The sequence below is a fragment of the Trachemys scripta genome, chromosome 5 (genome assembly GCF_013100865.1).
Source record: "Trachemys scripta elegans isolate TJP31775 chromosome 5, CAS_Tse_1.0, whole genome shotgun sequence".
Lineage (NCBI taxonomy): Eukaryota > Metazoa > Chordata > Testudines > Emydidae > Trachemys > Trachemys scripta.
This window is the reverse complement of record NC_048302.1, coordinates 86,149,400-86,171,473: the sequence shown is the minus strand read 5'-3', so window position 1 is coordinate 86,171,473 and position 22,074 is coordinate 86,149,400. Positions and strand designations below refer to the sequence as shown.

At 45.2% G+C, this 22,074-nt stretch overlaps 1 protein-coding gene across 1 annotated transcript in view; it reads right to left on the bottom strand.

Moving 5' to 3' along the window:
- Positions 1-22,074, bottom strand: part of SGCZ (sarcoglycan zeta) — a 401,035-nt gene that overhangs the window by 86,506 nt on the left and 292,455 nt on the right. The window contains exon 4 of the mRNA XM_034772405.1: positions 11,984-12,106. Within this exon, the coding sequence (XP_034628296.1) occupies positions 11,984-12,106 (123 nt within the window). The remainder of the gene's footprint in view (positions 1-11,983; positions 12,107-22,074) is intronic.

The following is a 22,074-nucleotide window of genomic DNA, read 5'->3' as shown; positions in this document are numbered from 1 at the left end:
GCAATCCATCTTCTGGGATCAATCCTGGAAGTGCTTGCCGTCGACGCCGGTACTCCTGCTCCGCAAGAGGAGTATGCGGAGTCGACGGGGGAGCCTGCCTGCCGCATGTGGACCCGTGGTAAGTTCAAACTAAGATACTTCGACTTCAGCTACGTTATTCACGTAGCTGAAGTTTGCGTATCTTAGTTCGAAGTGGGGGGTTAGTGTGGACCAGCCCTAATAGATCTTTCCCATAGATCACTCTCCTGTAGCCCTCTGGCCTGGAAGGAGGGAGGTAGGGGGCTGCTCCTGCTACTAAGCTCTGGGCTCTCCCTACAACTGCTGCTCTTGCTGCTCCAGCTACTCCCCTGGCTGAGCCAGACCCCGCCCCCTTTCTCTGTTACCTGCTTGATGGCTGGCTGCTAGAGCCCCGCACCCTTGGTTGCTGCTGCTCCAGCTACAGTCCCTTGGGGGGGGGGGGAGGCCTGCTGGCCCACTCCCCAGAGGAGGGGAGGGAGGGACCCCAGCCATTGCTCGTGCTGTTGTGGACACCACCCCGACACCACCACCACCTGAGAGGGGTCCTTCCTGCTGGCCACCAGACTGCCACCTAAAGCTGCTGTGTTTGCTGCTGGAGCCCCAAGGAGGAGGAGAAGAAGAAGAGGACCATCTGCCAGTGGGAGAGTGCGTAGGAATTCTACAGACCACCATGGAGGGGGCCCTCATGGACTGAGTAACTTTTGAACTGTGCTCTTGTGGTGGAAGTCTAGACTGTGTTTGTGGGGACACAGGGGGTGTGGCATGGAGCCTGCCCCCTGGTCCATCTGTGTCTCCCCCCCGACCACCATCATTGTTGCCCCCTCCACCACTCCCACTGGCTACTCACCATCTGCCTCGAGCTCCTGCCTCTGGGACTCAGCTGCTCACCTAGGCTTGCTACGCCCTGTTGCTACCATTGGGCCTGAAGTAGCAGCCAACCTAAAAAGACTTTCTTTTTGTTACAAGCACACGTGGGTGCACGTGCCCCCCCTTTTGGACTAATCCCCTCCCCCCTGCAGCAAGCCCCCAGCTTTGCCCCTGCTGCCTACCCATTTGCCCCTTGCAGCCTTTTGCCCCTTTCCCTTGCCCCAGCCCCTCACTAGCTCCCGTTTGTTTGCCTGCCCCGCCTTTGCCCTCTGCAGCCTTTCTCTGTTTGACCCACCCCAGCCTCGGAAGCTAGCCCCGTGATTCCCCTGCCCCACTCCCAGCCTGGTTGTTCCCTTCCCCCTGCAGCCCCCTTGCCCTGATTAGCCCCTCCCCTCGTGCGCCTATGTCCCCTCCCATGCGCTTGTGCCCCTCCCCATTTTAGTTTGAACCTGTCTCACTGTACCTCCCAATGCTGTTATGTCCCCCTTCCTTGGTGCGACTAGAGGAGCCGGAAACCCTCCCCGAGTCGGTGACTGACCCCTAGCCCTTGATAGCACCCCCATCCAGCCCACCTCCTTTTTTGGCACCCTCCTCCCCTGCCTGCAGCCTAGCGGGGAGGAGTGGTCGACCTGCTTCCCCTTTCCCTGCCCCCCTCCGGTGTTTGTCCTCCCCCTGTCCTCATTTTGGCAGGGGATGAGGCGAGTGGGATTCCTCGAGCAAACTCTGCTGCCCCTCCTCCACCCGCCCCACCATCGTCCCCCTAGCCTCTATCTCAACCGCCGCTGCCAAGCCACCTGCTACCGCCCCTGCTGGAGCGCCGGCAGTGGCGGGTAACGAGGTGACCTCCGCTGTTGCCACGTCCCTCGCCGCCTCTGACTCTGGGGAGCCCCCCCAGCCAGCAGGAAGGGCCAGGGCACAAAGAAAGGAAAAGGCCCCACCAAAAAGGCCAGGCCCTCCATGGCGGGGGCTGCCCTCACTGCTGCGGCCCTGCCACCGGCCGCGGCGTCCCTCCCCGCTGTTCCCTCGACCAGCTCTGTGGGCGTCCCTCTCCCAGCCCCTGGGGCGTACGCCCAGGTGGCGGCGATCCCCCCGCCTGCCATTGCATTATCATCTCAACTGACCACTGCCTCCGCTACCATCTATAGCGGCCGGGCCCCTTCCCCACCTTGACCAGGAAGCACGGCGTCCGTTGCCTCCTGGTACCCGCCTCTCCCCAAGTGGAGACCTACGTGCGGGCGTTGGCGAGGCTGGTAGGGCCTACGGCCATTGTGGCAGCCTCCAAGATGTACAGAAAGGTCGTTTTCTTCCTAGCATCAGAGGCCGCCGCCCAGGAGGCGGTAGAGAAGGGCCTAGTGGTGGGGCGTGTGTTCATCCCCCTGGAGCCGCTAGAAGACCTGGGTGTCCGACTGGTCCTGACTTCTGTCCCTCCTTTCCTTCCTAATGCCGCCCTGTTACCCACCCTCTCTGCCCTGGGGAGGCCGATCTCTGTGGTCAGCCCTCTCCCATTGGGCTGCAAAGACCCCGCCCTCCGTCATGTCCTTTCGTTCCGCTGGCAGGTACAGTTACAACTGCCGCCGCCGGCACGTGACGGAGAGGCGCTTGAGGGGACCTTCTTGGTCTGCTACCAGGTGCATTATTCGACGGGGGAGGCCCGGTGCTACCTCTGCCGGGCGATGGGGCACATCCGGAGGGACTGCCCCTTGGCCCGGCACGGAGGGGCATCCGGGACCCCCGAGCCCTGGCAGGGCACCGGCCCCGTCATCGCCGCCGCCCCTGGCTGCCAGGTGCCTGAAGCCACCCCTCCTCCTTCCAGCCCACCAAAGCTCCTGCTCGGGCCCAAGGGGTATCTCCCCCAGTGCGCCCAGATGAGCGGGAGGGCCTCGCCTCTCCTGCCTGCTATCTGGCGGGGCCTGTGGAGCAGGATGAGGTAGGGATACTGCCGGGCATAGCAGAGAGCCCGCCCCAAGGGGATTCTTCCTTCCTACATGCTGCCCCACCTTTACCTCCCTGCTTCCCTGAGCCATTGCCCTTGCTCCCTGACCCAACCCCTGTTAGCCAGCTCCCAGATGATGCCATAGAGGGCTGGTCCTTAGCACAGGGGAAGCGGGGCAAGCGGAAGGCTCGAGCTCCGCTCCTCCCATCTGATGTGGAAGTCCCCCGGAAGACCAGGAAAGACGGCACTGCTGTCGAGCCTTCCGCTTTGCCCCCGGGTGGATTTTGTCCACCATTGCTGGCTGGGAAGACGTGGCAGCACTGGAGGATAGCACTGCCCCTCCTCCGGAGTTCCTTCCTATGGAAGCCCCTGATGGAGCCCCTCTCGCCCCCTTACAATCTGAAGCCCCTGTAAGCACCAAGACAAGCGTTGCTTCGGGTGCTAGCGGGGAGAGCCCTGGGGTGGTGGACGGTGATCTCCCCTCCATTTATGAGGAGATCGAGGCCCAGAGTCTGACCCCGGTTACCCAGGGGGAGGATGACCTTCTGCCAGTGGGCCTCGATCTGAACGACCTCGCCTTGGCCCCCCTTTCCCTGTGTTCCGTCCCCTTATCCACTGCTTCCGCTCCCACCTCCGAGGAGCCCCTGGACTCTTCCACCAACCCGGCCGCAGATGGCACCCTGCTAGCGGCTGCCGAGCCTCTTGAGGTGACGGCCAGTGCCACGCGGCCAGGACCCGATTCGCCAGGGAACTCCCTCGTGGCTCGGGGCAGCCGACCTCCTTCCCGGGTGGGGGCCCCATCGTTGATTCTCCACCTATGGATGCTGTGGCCTTACCATCTGCCTTGGGGCACGAACCCGGCATCGCCAAAGGCCCCTCTCCCTCCCCGCAAATCCCTGAGCCTATTTGCGGGGTGCCACCCCCCACCCAGTGGCTTGACTGCTGGGGCCCCCGATCCCACTATCGCCCCTTCCCGTCCCTATTCCTGACTCCAGCCCTGCCCCTGACATCGATCCCGTCCCTGTCCCCTCCAGTTCCCGTGATGCTTTTGCTGTCCCTGGGGCTGTCTCCTTCCATATCCCAGAGGATGACCCCCAAGGAGCGGCCTTTGTTTTTCCCTGTCCCGACCCACCAGGGGCTGCTATCTTCCCTCCACCGCCTCCCATTGAGTCAGGGTCTGAGGCAGGCCACGTGCTGCCAGCCCATCAGACGCCACGTCGAGGGTCTGCCCCCTGCTTGCCCGGCTCGATGGGCCATGGGGCTGTGACAGGGCCCCACTGGGGGAAAGCCATGGATCAGTAACACCACCCCCCCATACGTTGAGAGAGGAGCTATGGGAGTTCCTTGAGGACATCTGTGGCTCCCGCAACAAGGTACAGCTTGCACTCCAGCGATGGGGGGATTTCCATCAGATCCTCCGGGCCACGAGGGCCCTCATGGGGGAGGGTAAGAGGACAGGGAGGCAGGTCGCCGCGGCTTACTAATGGGTCCGCCTCTTCCGTGACTCCTTAATCGCCCATGGGGTAGATCACGGATTGTTGCGCGGCCCGACGGAGTCCGTGGGCGTTTCTGCCGGCGAGAATTCCCCCCAACCCTCCTTATGGCATCAATCATCTTCGCAACATTAAACAGCCGGGGCTGTAGGATGGGTCTCCGCAGGAGCCAGGTGCTCTCCTTCCTTCGGGAGGGGGGGTACGCTGTGATTTTCCTGCAGGAGACCCATACGGATCCGGCCACTGAAGCTAGCTGGTGGCTGGAGTGTGGGGACAGGATCTACTTTAGCCACCTCACAGTTCGTACGGCTGGATTGGCAACCCTCTTCTCCCCTGACCTACGGCCCGAGGTGCTGGGGGTCACCGAGGCTGTGCCGGGCCGCCTGCTGCACCTCCGGGTCCACATGGAGGCGCTTGTGGTCAATCTTGTCAACGTTTACGCCCCGACATTGGGCCAGGAGAGGTTGCATTTTTATAAGCAGGCGTCCGCCTTCCTCGGCACCTTGGATCCTCGCGAGTGCCTGGTCCTGGGCGGGGACTTTAATGCCACCCTCGAGAAATGGGACTGCTTTGGGACCAAGCAGCACCCGGCTACTGTGGATGTCCTCCGGGAGATCGTAGAACATCACTTCCTGGTGGACGTCTGGCGCGACCACCACCCGGATGACGTTTCGACATTCACTTTTGTCCGGGTGGAGGTCCATCGGTCGCACCACTCCCGGTTGGACTGCATGTATTTGTCACGCTTCCATCTTTCACGGGCCCACTCCTCCAGCGTCCGGACAGCCCCTTTTTCAGATCACCATCTAGCCACCGTGACAGCCTCTCTCTGCAGAGGCTCCTTTATGGTGCAGATAGTCTGGCGTGGAGCGTATTGGTACACGCCTTCCTGCGCTGCTTCCGAGGGCTCCAATATGACCGGCAGCTCCTTTGTCTCCATCCGAGAGGTCTTCCGCAAGGCCTCTCCGGGCTGCCGGTCTTCTACCAGGACCTCCTCCGGACCTGGAAACTGTTCTCAGTTTTTTCAGACTAACACGGCTACCCCTCTGATACAGGTCCGTGGCGGCCACCGTGGGGGCAGATCTCCTCGCGGAGCCCCTGCTACACAACCCCCAGCTTCATGTGCAGGTGGCGGAGTCCCCCATGGTGCGCCAGAGGTTGGTCCTGGCAGAAGTCACCAAAATCAGAGACCTCCTGGACTACGACCAGGGACACTGGCTGGATCCCCTGATGCTCGCTCAGCGCATGGGGCTCTCCAGACCTCGTACTCCCCAGAGCGTACTTCAGGAGGTGAGGGCCGCTTTGCCGCCCGCTGCTCGGGACTATCTCGACCGGGTCCTGTGAGAGGGCACGCCCCGTCCACCCTCCACTCCGAGCCCTCCAGATTTTTTCATCGGGCCCCTGCCCTGTGGACCCAACCGGCCCCCTCCCCGTCCATTCGACATGAGCCAGCTGCACAATCTGCAGCTGTTTCTGTTCCGGACCGCGCCAAGGAAACATCTATACATGCTCATGCTCCATGTTCTTCATGTCCTCGTCCTCACGTCCCGCCCTGATTCGAAGTGGCGGGACCTTCTGCCACCTCTGATCCCGAAGCCCACCGGGGACATCAGTTGGCGGCTCCTTCACGAAGCCATGAGCATGGGCATGTACTTGGCACGGTTTACCCCTATCCCAGACACCTGCCCCTTTTGCGGCATGAGGGAGACCCTGGAGCATGTTTACCTGGAGTGCGCCAGGCTGCAGCCCCTATTCCGGCTCCTCACGGATATTTTGTTAAGATTTTGGTTGCACTTTTCTCCTCACCTTTTTATTTATGCACTCCCTATCTGTCGCCCCACAAAGTCGTGGGACCTCCTGGTCAACCTCCTCCTAGCCCTAGCGAAACTGGCCATCTATAAAACCAGAGTGAGGAGGTTGGCCGATGGAGTCTCCTGTGACTGGGGGGTGTATTTCAGGTCCTCCGTTCTTTCACGTATCCGGGCAGAGTTCCTCTGGCCGGCGTCCACTGGCTTCCTTGACGCCTTCGAGGAGCAGTGGGCGCTTTCCGGGGTTCTCTGCTCGGTGTCCCTATCTGGTTCCCTTCGTTTGACCCTTTGACCTCACTCCTATCCCTGTTCCTTTATTAGTTGTCCCCCGTAATTTTTTGGTCTCCAGGTCCTGAGGACCCCCCCTTTAGCAGTGGGCGGGCTTTGCCCGCCCACTTCCTGATCCCAATAGGACCAGACTCCTTTACCCCACTGGACTGGGTCTGTCACAATGATAACAGCTAATTTAGGCCTCATCATTTTATATATATATATAGGCTTCGCTTCATTTTATCTGATTTCCATGCACACATTTTGCTTTTTGTGAAATGTTTATAAAATGGCTTTTTTTTTTTTTAACTAAAAAAAGTGAAAATACAAACTGCTGCATGTTCTGGTGCAAAGTATTTTTTAAATTGAAAATGGGACCAATTTCTCTTAAAAACTCATGCATTAACATCTGAAAATGGGAAGATTCTGTGTACAGTGTAGTACCCTTAATGATTTTTTTCTAACAGGAATAGGTGAGTTTTTAAGTTTGTAAATAAATGCAATCACCTATCTATACATACACAATTTTTAACCAGTTTTACACTTCAATGTATATTTCGCACAGCTCTGTCCTTACATTGAGAAAGGTAGGGCACAGGAGGCAATGGGAACTAGAGATAATATATTTAGTAAATAGCAGCACTTTAAGGTCTGGAGTTTGGTGCTACACTGTGACGTTATTGACATAAACTGGGACCATATAGATCATTGTTGCAACCAAGGTCCTGTAGTGGCATCCAAATCTTGTATAAAGGCTGTCAAATGGGGTGTCTAGGACAAGGTTATGGTTTACTGGTTATGATTATGCTGTCTATATGTGTGTATCAGTTTTGTAGTCGAAGTTATGAATATTGGCTCTATACTGTCTGTATGGCAAACTTATGCTATGCTTCTGGGTAACATCCCAGACAAGCTGAGATTAGCTCTGCCTAGCCTGCTTGATGGCCCATTAAGGACCATCAGCTATACAATGGACCCATTGAGAGAAGGCAAATACTCCTTGTACCTCAGCAAAGTATGCAGGGACTGGCCCATGTGACTCCAGACTCCATTTTGCTGTAATTTTCCACAGTAAGAACAAAGAGGTGTTCTTACACCTGGAAAAGACTATATAAGGCTGATGCCTGATCGCCATCTTGTCTTCAATCCTGCTTCTTACCTCTGGAGGAACTTTGCTACAAACTGAAGCTCTGAACAAAGGACTGAATGACCCATCCCAGCTGGGGATGTATTCCAGAGACTTGATTTGAACCTGCAGTTTATTCCATCGCTGCTGCAAGCCTGAACCAAGAACTTTGCCATTACTGTATGTAATTGATTCCATTTAACCAATTCTAACTCTCATCTCTATCTTTTTCCTTTTATGAATAAACCTTTAGATTTTAGATTCTAAAGGATTGGCAGTAGCGTAATTTGTGGGTAAGGTCTCACTTGTATATTGACCTGGGTCTGGGGCTTGGTCCTTTGGGATCAGGAGAACCTTTTTCTTTTACTGGGGTATTGGTTTTTATAACCATTTGTCCCCATAACGTGTGGCACTGGTGGTAATACTGGGAAACTGGAATGTCTAAGGAGATTGCTTGTGAGACTTGCGGTTAGCCAGTGGGATGAGACCGAAGTCTTAGTCTGGCTGGTTTGGTTTGCCTTAGAGGTGGAAAAACCCCAGCCTTGGGCTGTAACTGCAATATTTTAGCAATTTGTCCTGAGTTGGCGCTCTCAGTTGGGTTCCGCCAGAACCGCATTGTCACATACACCCAGCCAAGATATACCAGCCAAAGAAAGCAAAAAGCCCAAGAATACTCACCTCAAGCTAAAAAACATAAGCAGAAAATCTCGGTCATCAGTAAATAACTTGGATGCTAAACGACACCATAGCAAGAGTAAGGACTCTGCTGCATTAGAAAATGCCCTACTAACACTTTCCATCAATGACTAGTACTGTACAATTACCATTCATCTCCACAGCTTGGAGAATAATTGATTTTTCATTTCACTGACGGCTTTGAGAAAAAAATCAGTTCAGACCAAACCAAATCCAAAAATTCAGTGAATCAAAAAACATTTGTTTTGGGCCAAAAAATGCATGTTGTTCAACCTGAAATGTTTTGTTTCCAAGCATTTTTAAAGGGCTAGGTGAGACTTGGATCAAATCCCTGCTCCAAAGAGGGAGGGTAGGCCTCCTTCCTTCAGGGTGAATGCCTTAATCAGCAGGCTATATATTATTCTTGGGTTGAGTTCTCAAGTTCTGCCGCAAAAGTTCTTCCACTTTATATAAAATAGCTGAATTGTCCGGGGGGGAGGGGCTGAGCAGATGGATGGACGGACAGACAGACACGCCATAGTATGGTGGCTAGGGCACTCACCTAAGAGGTGAGAAGTCCAGGTTCAAGTCCCTCCTCCAAAGAATATATAATCATTTACATAAGCTGAGTTGCTTTCGGTCTCTTCTGTTGAATGTATAGAGCCCGGAATAGCCTATAATCTGTTGTTTAGGGCACTCACCTGGAAGTAGGGAGATGTTGGTTCAAATCCCAGGGTTTCCCACATCCTAGGTGAATGTTCTAACCTAGTTATAAGGTGGGCACCTCCTCTCCAGCCATTTTGTGAATCTATCCCTTTTTTTTCATGGCCCAAAATGTTCAGCAAATTTGTGTCAAAATCACAAATAGTTTTAGGTTGACTAAACTGCATTTATTTAGCAAATAAACTATGCTTTCGAAAAATGTCACCCTGCTCTAGCAAGCTCCAATATATCCAAACTCCCACAAATCAAAAAGATTGTTCCAAAAATAAAAACAAACAGGCCAAAATTTACCCAGGTTGTCTCCAGCATTTGCACACCCCTATATTGTTTTATAAATTCATTCACTATGATCAGTTAGTGAATCTGCACCTGTGTTCCAGAGAAGATCCATCTGCATACCTAGGGACAGCTTTTCAAATGTACTTAGCACTCAGCAGCTCCTACTGAAAACAATCGGAGCTGATGAGTATGTTTATCAATCTGGCCCTTATTTCATAAAGCAGTGAAACTTGAGAACTTTTCTATTGCGTAAAGTACCAGTAGATAGCATTATCAAGGTATATGCAGTATTCTCTTGGGCCCTCACCCTGCAGACACTTACACGCATTCTCAGCTTTACTCACGTGAGTAGTTCCCATTAAACTCAGTGGGACTGTTCACATGAGTAAAGCTAAGCCTGTGCATAAGTGACTGCAGAATCAGTTTGCACTTAGCAGCCATTGTATACACAGATAAACGTTAGGCCTTAGCTACTTCAATTCACTCTAATATCATGAGATCCTGTGGTAGAGGACCATATATATACAGTAATCCCTGAAACTCAGCTAAAGGTGTCAAAGCAGCATTATCTCAAATTTTCCTGGCCTTTGTGGGTAAGGTAAAATCTTCAGTATTTTTTTTAAAAAACTATACTTGTTTTTTTTGCTTAATATTAGATATATTCATTTTGGTTTCTTTCATGAATTAAGAAAAAAAATCCTTTGTCACAAGGAACAATTTTATTGGCCTGATTTTCCCTACTGGTCTTATTGAAGTCAATGGGAGCTGCTTAAACTCAGCCACTTTGAAAATGTAGCCATATAAACTGAAGTTAAGGTTCACTTATACAATAAATTGCTTTTCAAAGTCTTTCAAAAGATATATAACATCTACAGCACATAATTAGTTTCCCTAATGGTGACAACTCTAGCACTTCTATGTCCTTTGTCAGATGTGTTTTCTTTTGTTCACTTTTAATAGCTGCTTTGAAAGCTTGTGTCAATTGTGTAAGATTGAATATCTGAATATTTAATAATCTGACTGGGATATTGGATCCCAGTGGGGCTCCAGGATGATTCTGCCTTTTTCTTCTAATGTTCTTCCGATGTCTCCTCTATTGTGATAAAAGTCTCCTAAAACTTCTATCTGTGAAGAGCTCCTCTGAAGCAATAAAGAACCCCTCCCCCCCATCCCCCATTCTTGTAAACAGATGGAATTAATGCTACTTCACTGGACGGCATTTCTAAATTGTCTACTGTGAACACCTTTGATTATGAAGTACCAGCATGAGAAGAAAAGCGTGGGCTGTGAAAAATAAGTAGAGATCAGGTAGGAATGGAAGAACAGGAGTGAATAAAAAAATAATTCTTTACCTATTAATCAATATTGTTGTAAACAGACATCTTTGTTGATACTTAAAAAGAAAGTTTGGTTAACTCCCCTCTCCATCCCCCAGGCTGAGCCTCTGGATTTCCTGGATCCAGTCTGGACTGGAAGTAGAAGTAGTAGAATAGTATGAGAAAACCAGTTTGATATATCTGGCCTGACTGTAAAGTAGTAGTAGTTTCTAAAATCTCACAAAAAGCCTACTGTTGCAAGGGATTTACAGTTTAACTTTACAGACAAAAGAGGTTCAGATAACTCCACTTAAATATGGGCTCAAAACAGAACTATCCCATTGAATTTTAGAGAAGTGGAATCATAATCTGAACTTTGTAATTCAAGCTTCTCTTAAATGTGGACTAACCTGGTACTCTGAGTCCAAACATACTTGAATTGTGGGGAAGTTCAGATTTGTATCTGACTCTGGATTAGAACTTCATAATTCAGACCCAGCTCTAGTTCGGATAAGGCTTTTGTAAGTATTGAAAGTTTAGATACTTATCTAAACTAAACCTAGCTTATTTGAGCCTTATAAGGCTCACCAAGCACTACAATCAAGTATATAATAATGCATTGATGCACCTTCTAGGTATGGATGTTCAGGAATGCATAAAGATGCTTTAGTGGTAATCTATTTTACACTGATAGTACATGTCTTACAGATTTGCCCAAAACTGGGTATTTTGCCTCCCAAGTGAGAATTCTTTTTAATTCTTCTATTAACGAGACTAAGGTTCAGCTCAGAAATAGGCTTCCCCTTCTCAAATTCAAGGTGAGCCTGCTTTAGTGGAGTACTACTTGGCAATACAGATATTAGATTTGACATTTTCATGACAGAAGAACTGCAAAACATACTATGTAATGGCAGCTCTTACACAATTAGGAGGGGGCATTATGTAAGTAAAACCTTTCAAAATGGTACATGTACCATAAATCAATGCTTTATTAATGATGACATATAAAATCATCCCTGTTACAAATGAAACATATACAGTTTGTGGTCATATAAACATCATTCTAAGTTCAACTCTGGTCACAAAGACATTCATTCTGAGCTAAGGTGACCAGGTGTCCCAATTTTATAGGGACAGTCCTGATATTCAGGGCTTTTTCTTAAATAGGCGTCTATTACCCTCCACCTCCTGTCCTGATTTTTCACACTTTCTATCTGGTCATCCTATTCTGAGCATTAGAAAATGTCTTTCATACATGACATTATGCAGCACCTGTTGGTTGCTCATCCTAGATTATTCTGAACAGCTCAAGCACTCCCTGCTAATGCTAAGAATCTGTCCCTATACACCCATTCATTGACACGGGGAAAAGAGTTTATGAAAGTTTGAGAGATACAAGTTCATTAAGTAAAATTATCACCAGGCTCATTAAAAATACAAACAAATATTGCTTAGAGACCTGATTGTTACTCTACCTGTTACTTTGAGTCTGTCAGCTCCAATGATGATCTCATCTTCATCTGCAGAAAACAGCACCTTTTCACCTTCACTTGCCCTCACTTCAAATCTCTTACACTGGGCCTCCACAGCATCAGCTCCTGGAATTGAGAAATAAGACCCTTAATCTAAGAAAACTGAAATGAAAAGATAAATAATCAATACTTCATTTTGAATCCCTGAAGCACATACAGTACCTCAAGTTTTGAACAATATTTTGGTTTCAATATTTTTGTCCGTTGTAGAACACTTTGTATTATAAAATCTTTCAACAGTTTCATAGTATAAATGATTATCCCAGTATTGTCTATTAGGATAGGATTTAAAAATAACAAAAATAAATAGTATATATAATTTATTTAATTGACAGTGGAAGGAAAAGCAAAAATTAAGAATTAACTAAAATTCGGAGATCTTGAAATGTCAATTCAGAAAGGTTTCTTAAATTTTATCTGTATAATTTTCAGTTTTGTGCTAGTAAGAACAAAAAATAAGCACTGACATATTCTGCAAACACAAACAAGCAAACAAATTTACTTTGTGGAAAAGCTATTTTTTCCAGGTTGATTTTTTAGTCCTGTCATACAGTACTTTCATAATTTGATAACTTAAAAAAGCAAACACACACAAAACACTTTTGTCTCATCACTTGTTTGGAACTTGATGTTATGAAAGAAAAATTCCTAAATATCTTAGGGCACCTAGTGCCTTACAGTTAAAAGATATCAAAATCCTAAGAGAATGTCCCAACTAGAGCATGCAGAACTTGTTTTAGACAAATAGCAGATATCAAAGTCCTATCTACTATATTTAGAATGCAATCTCTTTTTCTTCTCATACTTCAGTATAAATTCTCTTTTTTTTTTAATTGTATCCTCTTATTTCACTCATCATTAGCAATGAAACAGAGCTTTAGTTTTCCAAGTGAGAGTGATAAATGACAAGTTATGTTCCATTGACCAACAGTAAGAAATCCTTCAGCCTTCTTGTGCAATGTTATTTCTAGGACACTCCTAGGTTTTCTCATTGATCCCTATTTAGTTACATTTATATATTTAGATTCCTAATTTAGGCCTAGACTATCCCCTCAAGATACACATGCAAAGGATTATGGGGGTGGTATTCTAAACTCCACTGCAGTTGTCATCAGAGTTCACATACCAGCCTCCCAGCTCTGTTGAAGCTAGTAGATATTGTACAGCAAGGAATGCACCTGCTTACATAATGCTGCAGTCATCAGTTCAACATATAAATGGCCATCATCAAAAACCGGAATCCAATCAGAGATATAAAAGCCCTAACAGCCAATTTTGAATTAGGATTTTCTGATGAGGTTCTTAATATTCAGGGCCAAGTTAAAAAAAAAAAGAAAAGATTAAGCTCTTGGAAAGGTGATTACCCCACTAGAGTGATATTATATTTACACTATATAGAAGCTAGAATTATGGTCAGAATATCAATACAGAAGATTTGTAGTAATATAGGTGCAGCTCTCTTCCTTTGAAATTAGTGCTATATTTGCCCTGTTGTAAAAGTGCCTCTTATGCATATCCGATTCCACCTCCATGTCATGTTTTTGCTTTATTTTTAACATTATGACTGTGATCATCAGGTTTTGCTACAATTTTTATTTACTCTGTGTAGTGAAAGAAGTGAACAGGTTTCTGAAGTGCTCTTTATAACCACGTAATAATGACCAGATCCTGAGAGTCTCTCAGAACCCTCATATCCCATTAACTGAGGCTTAATCCTACAAAGGGCAGAGTGCTTCCAGAGAGGCATTCACTTCCAGTGGCACGACAAACACATGCTAACCATAACAGATATGAACCTCTAAGAACTGAACCTGCCGGTTTGTAATCCCTAAGCACTATAAAACCAAGATGGCAAGGTTCAACAGCTCTGAAGTGGCTTTGTTTTCTTTTACTGCATTGAGGATCCTGTGTGTGTGTGTATGTGAAAGTGCCCACTTACTTCTCATGCAGCTTCTGAACTGTGAGGTGCACATGTCCCTCAAATCCCATTTAAGGGCCTGATCCAACTTGGTGCTGAAGTTCCTCCACTCCCACTTGGATTTTTAAGGCAGGGTGTCTGGCAAAAAAAAAGGTTAAATAGCCCCCTATTACCCGCATTTCTGAAGTCTTCACAGGACAAATGACTGGCTCACCTGTACATCAATCTTCTTTGTTGAGATTAGCTAGTTGGATCACTACCTCCTTCTCCCACAATCTACTAGAAATTTGAGCGTGAACAGCTTATTTCTCCACCATCCTGGATAGTGGAACTGCAAAAAAGCTGGTTACCTTGCTTAAATTAATTTGGGCCTAAAACACCCAAGATTCCCCTGTACTAAATGAGATAGTCCCCAGATTTAATCTCAAAGAGATAGGCATAAGAATAGAACTGATTCTGCAGCGTGGTCACACTCTACACTCCCCAAGATTATGGACTTACTGAATGTGTACCATATAAGATCAGGCTATAAACAACTATGAATACTTTTATCTGTTATCAGTCCTTCAGTCTTGCTTGCACTAGGGAAATCTAATTAAGTACAACATGTGTAAAACAAAAAAAGTATAAACTCTGGCATGTGAAGTAAAAATATAAGAAGGCCGACCAAGAAAGAATTTGATTAGCAACTAGCTAAATACCACAAAAACTAACAAAAAATATTGAAGTATATGAGAAGCAGGAAACCTGCCAAACAGTCAATGGGATCACTCGCTGATTGATGTGCTAAAGGAGACCCAAAGAAGATAAATCCATTGCAGAGAAGCTAAATGAATTCTCTGCATCAGTTTTCACTATTCTTTGTACAGAACAAACCTGAGAAACTATCCCAGACTGAAGTGTCAGTAGAGGTGGTTTTGGAACAAACTGATACATTAAACAGTAATAAGTCACCAGGAACAGATGGTATTCACTCAAGAGTTCTGAAGGAATTCAAATATGAAATGGCAAAACTACTAACTGTGGTATATAACATATTATTTTAATCAGCCTCTATATCATATAACTGGAGGGTAGTTAATGTAACACCATTTTTTTAAAGGCTTCAGAAGTGATCCTAGCAATTACAGGCCAGTAAGTCTAACTTCAGTACCAGGCACATTGGTTGAAACAACAGTATAGAACAGAATAGAATTATCAGACACATAGATAAACATGGTATGTTGAGGAGGAGTCAACACAGCTTTTGTATATATACACAGCTTTTGTAAAGGGCAGTCATACATCACCAATCTATTAGAATTCTTTGGATGTGGACAAGCGTGATCTAGCAAATACAGTATACTTGGTGTGACAGACCCAGACCAGTGGGGTACAGGAGTCTGGTAGAGGGCAAATATACTGGTCACTGGATGAGTAGTTTTCTGTTTCCTGAGTGACCAGAGAAGGGGCTGCACTAGAGTAATCAGGAACCTGCTAGAACCAGTTAAGGCAGGCAGGCTAATTAAGACACCTGAAGCCAATTAAGAAGAAGCTGCTAGAATCAATTAAGGCAGGCTAATCAAGGCACCTGGGTTTTAAAAGGAGCTCACTTCAGTTTGTGGTGTGAGTGTGAGGAGCTGGGAGCAAGAGGGGCAAGGAGCTGAGAGGCAGAGGGTATGCTGCTGAAGGATTGAGGAACACAAGTGTTATCAGACACCAGGAGGAAGGTCCTGTGGTGAGAATAAAAAAGGTGTTTGGAGGAGGCCATGGGGAAGTAGCCCAGGGAGTTGTAGCTGTCAGTTGCAGCTGTTAAAGGAGGCACTATAGACAGCTGCAGTCCACAGGGCCCTGGGCTGGAACCCAGAGTAGAGGGCAGGCCCAGGTTCCCCCCAAACCTCCTAATTGACCTGGACTCTGGGTTCTCCCAGAGGGGAAGTTCTCTAGGCTGTTCCCCAACCCACATGGTGAATCTCGGTGGCAAGAAAATCTGCCAATAAGTGCAGGACCCACCAAGATAGAGGAGGAACTTTGTCATGTTGGACTTTTAGAAAGTCTTTGACAAGGTTCCTCAGTAAAGGCTATTGAGCAAAGGGAAGAGTCATGGGATAAAAGGGAAGTTCCTTTCACAGATCAGTAGTTGGTTAAAAGATAGGTTAAAGGAAACAAAGGTTTGGAATATATGGTTATTTTTTACAATGGAGTGAGATAAATAATGGGGTCCCCCAATGATCTGTATTGGGACCTGTGCTGTTCAACATAATCATAAATGATATGGAAAGGAGGAGAATAGTGAGGTGACAACATTTGCAGAAGTTACTACATTACTTAAGATAGTTAAGTCCAAAGCAAAATGCGATGAGTTACAAAGCGCTCTCACTAAACTGATGACTGGGCAAAAAAAGATAGGTGAAATACAATGTTGATAAGTGCAAAGTAATGCACATTAGAAAAAATAATACCAAGTATATATTCAAAATGATGGGGTCTAAATTAGCTGTTACCACTCAAGAAAAATCTTGAAGTAACTGTGGGTAGTTCTCTGAAAACATCTGTTGAGGTGTCCCTAAACTTCCAACTTTAGAAGCTGAGGCTGAATTACAGGGGATGGATCACTCAATATTGCACTACTCTGTTCACTCCCTCAAGAATCTGTCACTGGCCACTGTCAGAAGACAGCATGGGCTAGATGGTCTGGCCCAGTATGGCCGTTCTTATATTCTTAAGTGTAGGCATAGGTCTTTACTCATGTTGGACATGAGCAAACTTATACAGGAACCACACATAATGATACATAAACTTTGCATTTAAAACAATGGACACCAAAAATACTTAAACTTAATTCAAAAAGTTCTCCCAAGGACATGCAGGAAATTGTCATATCTGTACCAAGTCAGACCCTATATTTACTTTCCTAGGCACAACTATACAGGCAGAGGGCATCAAGACAGATGGGTTGGATATAGAACTACTTTTAGGTCTGGGAAAAGGAGACTAGTGTTTTGGTAAAGATGAGGGGGAAAGATATCTATTACAAGTAATAGCCCAGCTTTTAATGACTCACATGTAAAACTTTGTGTGTTACAAACAGTACAGTTTTTCATGCAGAATGCTTAACAAGCTAACCATCTGTAGCAGAAATAATTACCACCACCAGGAAACTTGTGAGATATTTTAAACCATTGACATTTGTGGCTCTTTACTTTCATACTATATCAAAATACTCCTAGAAATCGGTTACTCCACAAATGTCATTACAAAAGTGAATTCCACTTCTTCTACAATAAAAGAAATGTGCTTTGAGTATGTTACACTATGGAAAAAATGTTTTGGAGGCACTTAGACATGTTATGCAACTCAATGATCAGTGAAGATTATATTTCCCATTCTGTACCCAATCCATAGAAGACATGGGTCTGTTCTAGATTTCAACTAGAAAACTTAGCTCAAGCTGTAACAATTTCTGCTTTTAGTTCTAGCTGTCCCTGGTTCATTCCTTGGTATCAGCCAAGACAGTAACCATCAGAAATGGATTAGATGAAGTGGAATTTACTGGAGAATATGCATGGAAATCTCCCAAATTTGGATAAGTGATATAATATCCTACCAAATACAGAGCTATATTACATTACATTAAGTTCATAAAGGAACTGCAAACAGTACTTCAGGGAAGGTAAAACTCATAATTGCATGCATAAAAGATGTGCTCTCCTAAAAAAACTAATCTAATTTAGTATAGAGATGCCTTTTTTCTTGGCATTCCTAGGAAGCTTGTTGCTGCAGAATGTACATTCTGCACAAATCTTACCATCAGACATTAGCCTGCTTTTGCTGATCTCTCTGTTGGTATAGGTTTCAGAGTAGCAGCCGTGTTAGTCTGTATCTGCAAAAAGAACAGGAGTACTTGTGGCACCTTAGAGACTAACAAATTTATTAGAGCATAAGCTTTCGTGGACTACAGCCCACTTCTTCGGATGTAGTCCACGAAAGCTTATGTTCTAATCAATTTGTTAGTCTCTAAGGTGCCACAAGTACTCCTGTTCTTTCTGTTGGTATAGTTCATCACAGATTCTTAGATGCTCTGGATTGTTAGATGCTCTCTTGTCTCACGCCAGTCTTGACAAGACATGTGCAGTCTGCAGACCTTCACAACAGACTTTTGTGACTATGCATGTGGTGCATCATGACAGAGTTGTGCGTCAGATTGTGATGAATGATGATCACTTTTGAGCACCTATTTCCTGCATAATTTTTTTCATAGATTTCACTCTTTCATGTTTTTCTGCTTTCCACACAAAAGAGATCATAATAAGGATAATGATACTTACCATGTGCATAAAGCTCTGAGGTCTACAGATGAAAAGTGCTAAGTATTTTTTTTTTTATTATGTGGACCAGAATGAAAGACAAAACTCTGAATTCCCTTGGTTTTAGGTTTGTCAGAAACTTTGCATTGTGTGGTTTCCTTTTGTATTTAGTGTTGCAATTGTTTATTATTCACATAGCACAAAAATGTGCATGGAACTTTAAAGATATGTCTTTCTCCAAGGAACTCACACTCTGCATTATTCTTTCTTTTTTGGCAGTAAAAACCATCCACTCCCACTGCTATCAGCAACTATAAAAGAAATTCAAAGCTGTGCAAGAGAATAAAGCTAGCCCTTTCATTGCTGTATGTTCTGCTCTGCTTCCAGGCACCTACAGTACATTTTTAATCCATCCTCGAAGCACCAGTGCATGAATTGAAACTGGGGTGCCTGAAAAGCATCAATAATACAAAGCATCAGCGTGCTCACTGCAATGGCTCCTTTAAATTACAATATACCCATTCTATACCCGATTCACAGAAGCCATTGTTTTACCTTTCCTGCTTGGTTCCTTTAATAACTCCTTTTGATCTAACTCCATAGCTAGTAACCCACCATCAACAAACATAGGGAGGCATGCATCATATTCATAAAAAGTAATAGATATCTTCCAGTTCATCACAAAGGCCCACAGTTCAAAGTGAATTATTGAGAGCTCATGATCTCTGTGTATGCAAAATGTAATGAAATTCACACTTAATTTACAGTGTTTTGTTTCTTCAATAAAAACAGGCTGTTTAAATATTTATTAAATACAGGATATTTCTTGATAAAGATTTGAAAATTTATGGATGCTTTTGAGACTAAGAGGATAAAAGAGCTAAAGCATTTTTAATAAAGACTCAACCCCCACAGGATTTAAACTCAATATTTTTGAATATAAAGGCAGATAAAGTATGTGCTAAACTACAGAGATTTTGTTTAATATTCATAGGAACTTCAGGGATTATATTATTTAAGCCACTAGAGAGCTTCCATATTTTTCAATGAACGCAAAGGCAATAAAGCAGTGGTTCTCAAACTTTTGTACTAGTGATCCCTTTCACAGAGCAAGTCTGAGTGTGACCCCCTCCTTATAAATTAAAAACACTTGTTAATATATTTAATACCATTATAAGTGCTAGAGGCAAAGCAGGATTTGGGGTGGAAGCTGACAGCTCATGACCCCCCATGTAATAACCTTGCAACCCCCTGAGGGGTCCTGACCCAGTTTGAGCACCCCTGCAATAAAGCAAATGAGAAATTCATACTAATTCCATACCCCTTACATTCAATTTAAAATGTATTCCCCAATTCATATGAAGATGCCAATATATTCAGATTTCCATGAAAACAAGTATTTTGAGTGTTATATTTTCTTATGCATAAATAAAAGATGATTAACAGCAATTTGTTCCTATATTTTACATATGAACTGGCCCATGAAGAGGTTCTCTTTAAGTTTATATGTTAAATTTAAATGACTAGGTCTGTTAGTTTTTTTTTTTTTTTTTAAGTACATAACATGACAAAATTTTCTGTATCTGGTCTTGTTAAGGCACTACCCCATTTTTCCTCTCAAATTTGGTCTTGTATAGATAGCTACAGAAGCACATTTTTTTTCTATTTTGTTTTTGAGTCAATACAGTATTGTTGTTCTCAGTTGCATACATTCAATTAAGGTTGAAGTTTCAAGTGAGGAGTTACGGCGGGAACATGAAAGCAAGGCTCAACTACAATAGCTTGTACCAGATGCACATCAGGACTATTAATCCAGAGGACGATGATCAGGGATCTACAGTCAGTAGGTGCAGCATAGTTAGAGAGTACAGAGAATGCATATATGCAGAATTCCCATCCTTTCCATAGATGCCCTCTATGAATCCAAGTTCTCTCTCCATCTGCTCAGGTAGTTGGAACTCCTACCAACTCTGGAGGTTGATGGGAAGTGGGTGGAGAAATGGAGTGGGCTCTCACATTTGTAGGGGGAGGGTGTGTATGGGGAAATCTTGGCAGAGCAGAAAAATGCCCAAACAACTGCTTATTGCTAAAAGTAACCAAACCAGCAGGCCATAAGTGGGCCTATGCACAGCCTTGGCATGACTGAGTCAGGAAGGGAGGGATGTTGTGCAACCACAAAAAGGGCAGCTTGATCCAGCATCCTTCCTGATGGGATCTCTGAAATTGTTGAGGTATGTGTTTTAATAAAACAGGAACCTTATCTATATGTGCCCTCAGGGTTGTCTATCATGGCCTCAAAGCATGCAAACTCTGGGGGGTGGGGGGGAACCCGACTATCTGATGATCAGAGGGAAATCTTTTGCTTAACCTTTGAAATTGCTTGCTTAAGTTTTCTTTGAGTGACCTGCTATTGTAATTCTAATGAATAAATAAGAGAAGAAAGTTTGGGGTAGTTGGACTCTTCAGGGACTCTCCTTCTGGACGCATCTTGTGGTCCCCACTGGCAGACGGAAGATTGGCCATCAGAAGACTGCCACTGTGCCATTCGAGAGCCACACACAACTTTGGTAATTATTGAGGGTTGGGGGTGTTTTCCTAACCTGTTGCAGACGTGTGTAAGTGGTTGAGACTAAAGTATAGCTTTAAGTGAAAGCACTCTTGTGTTGTCCTTTTTGTGCCAGTCATCTATCGATTGGATGGCTGCGTCTCCATTAATTTATTTCCTGATACCACCTTGCACAGAGAAAAGGTACCAAGAGCTTTGGGCTAAAGTAACCCTGGGTAACAGGGTGAAAGTGGAAGTCACAACAGAACTTCTCAGTTGTATTGGGGTGAGGATCTTTGGATTGATGGGTCAGCTGTCTACAAGTTAGGACAGATCTGCTACCTGGCTGATAGCTCTGCTTTGGAGTTGTCAAATGGGAGATTACATTTGGGGGTAGTGGGCCTTCAAGGCTTCCCTGACTTAATGGCTGCTATCTCCGCTCAGCTTGAAGGAGAGGTAATACACATACTCAGTTTTTCCTGACCTGATTCTCTAGTGCCCGACTGCAATCTACACTAAATAATAAAAGGGTGTAAATATGTTATTTACATATGTGATTAATTATTCATATCTTATATAGAAATAGTCTTAATGATATAGTATAGTCTCAGCATATGGTGGTAATAACACTCTTTCCATTCCACTAGTATCTCTGGAGGACATTAAAAAGAAGCTACTAAAGTCAGACATTTATGAATTAGCAGATCCTGATAACTTGCATGCAAGAGTTTTAAAAGATCTAGCTGAGGAGCTCACTGGATTGTTAATGCCAGTTTTCAATAAGTCTTGGAGCACGTAAAAGTCCTAAAAGTCTGTAAGAAAGCTAAAGTTGTGCCAGTTTTTAAAAAGGGTAAATGGGATGACCTTAGTAATTATAAACTTGTCAGCCTGTTATCGATCCTGGAGCAAGATAATGGAGCAGCTGATAAGGACTTAATTAATAAAGTATTAACAGAGGGTAATTAATGCAAATCAACATGGGTATATGGAAAACAGATCCTATGAAACTAACTTGATATCTTTTTTTCGATGAGGTTACAAGTTTGGTTGATAAAGGAAATAGTGTTGACAAAATATACTTAGACTTCTGTAAGGCACTTTACTTGGTACCACACAACATTCTGATTAAAAATAGAATATAAAATTTCCCAGCACACATTAAAAACTGGCTAACTGATAGATCTAAAGATATGATTGTAAACATTGAGTGGGTGTGTTTCCAGTGGGTTGCCACAGGGATCAGTTGTTGGCCTTATGCTATTTAAATTTGTTATCAATGACCTAG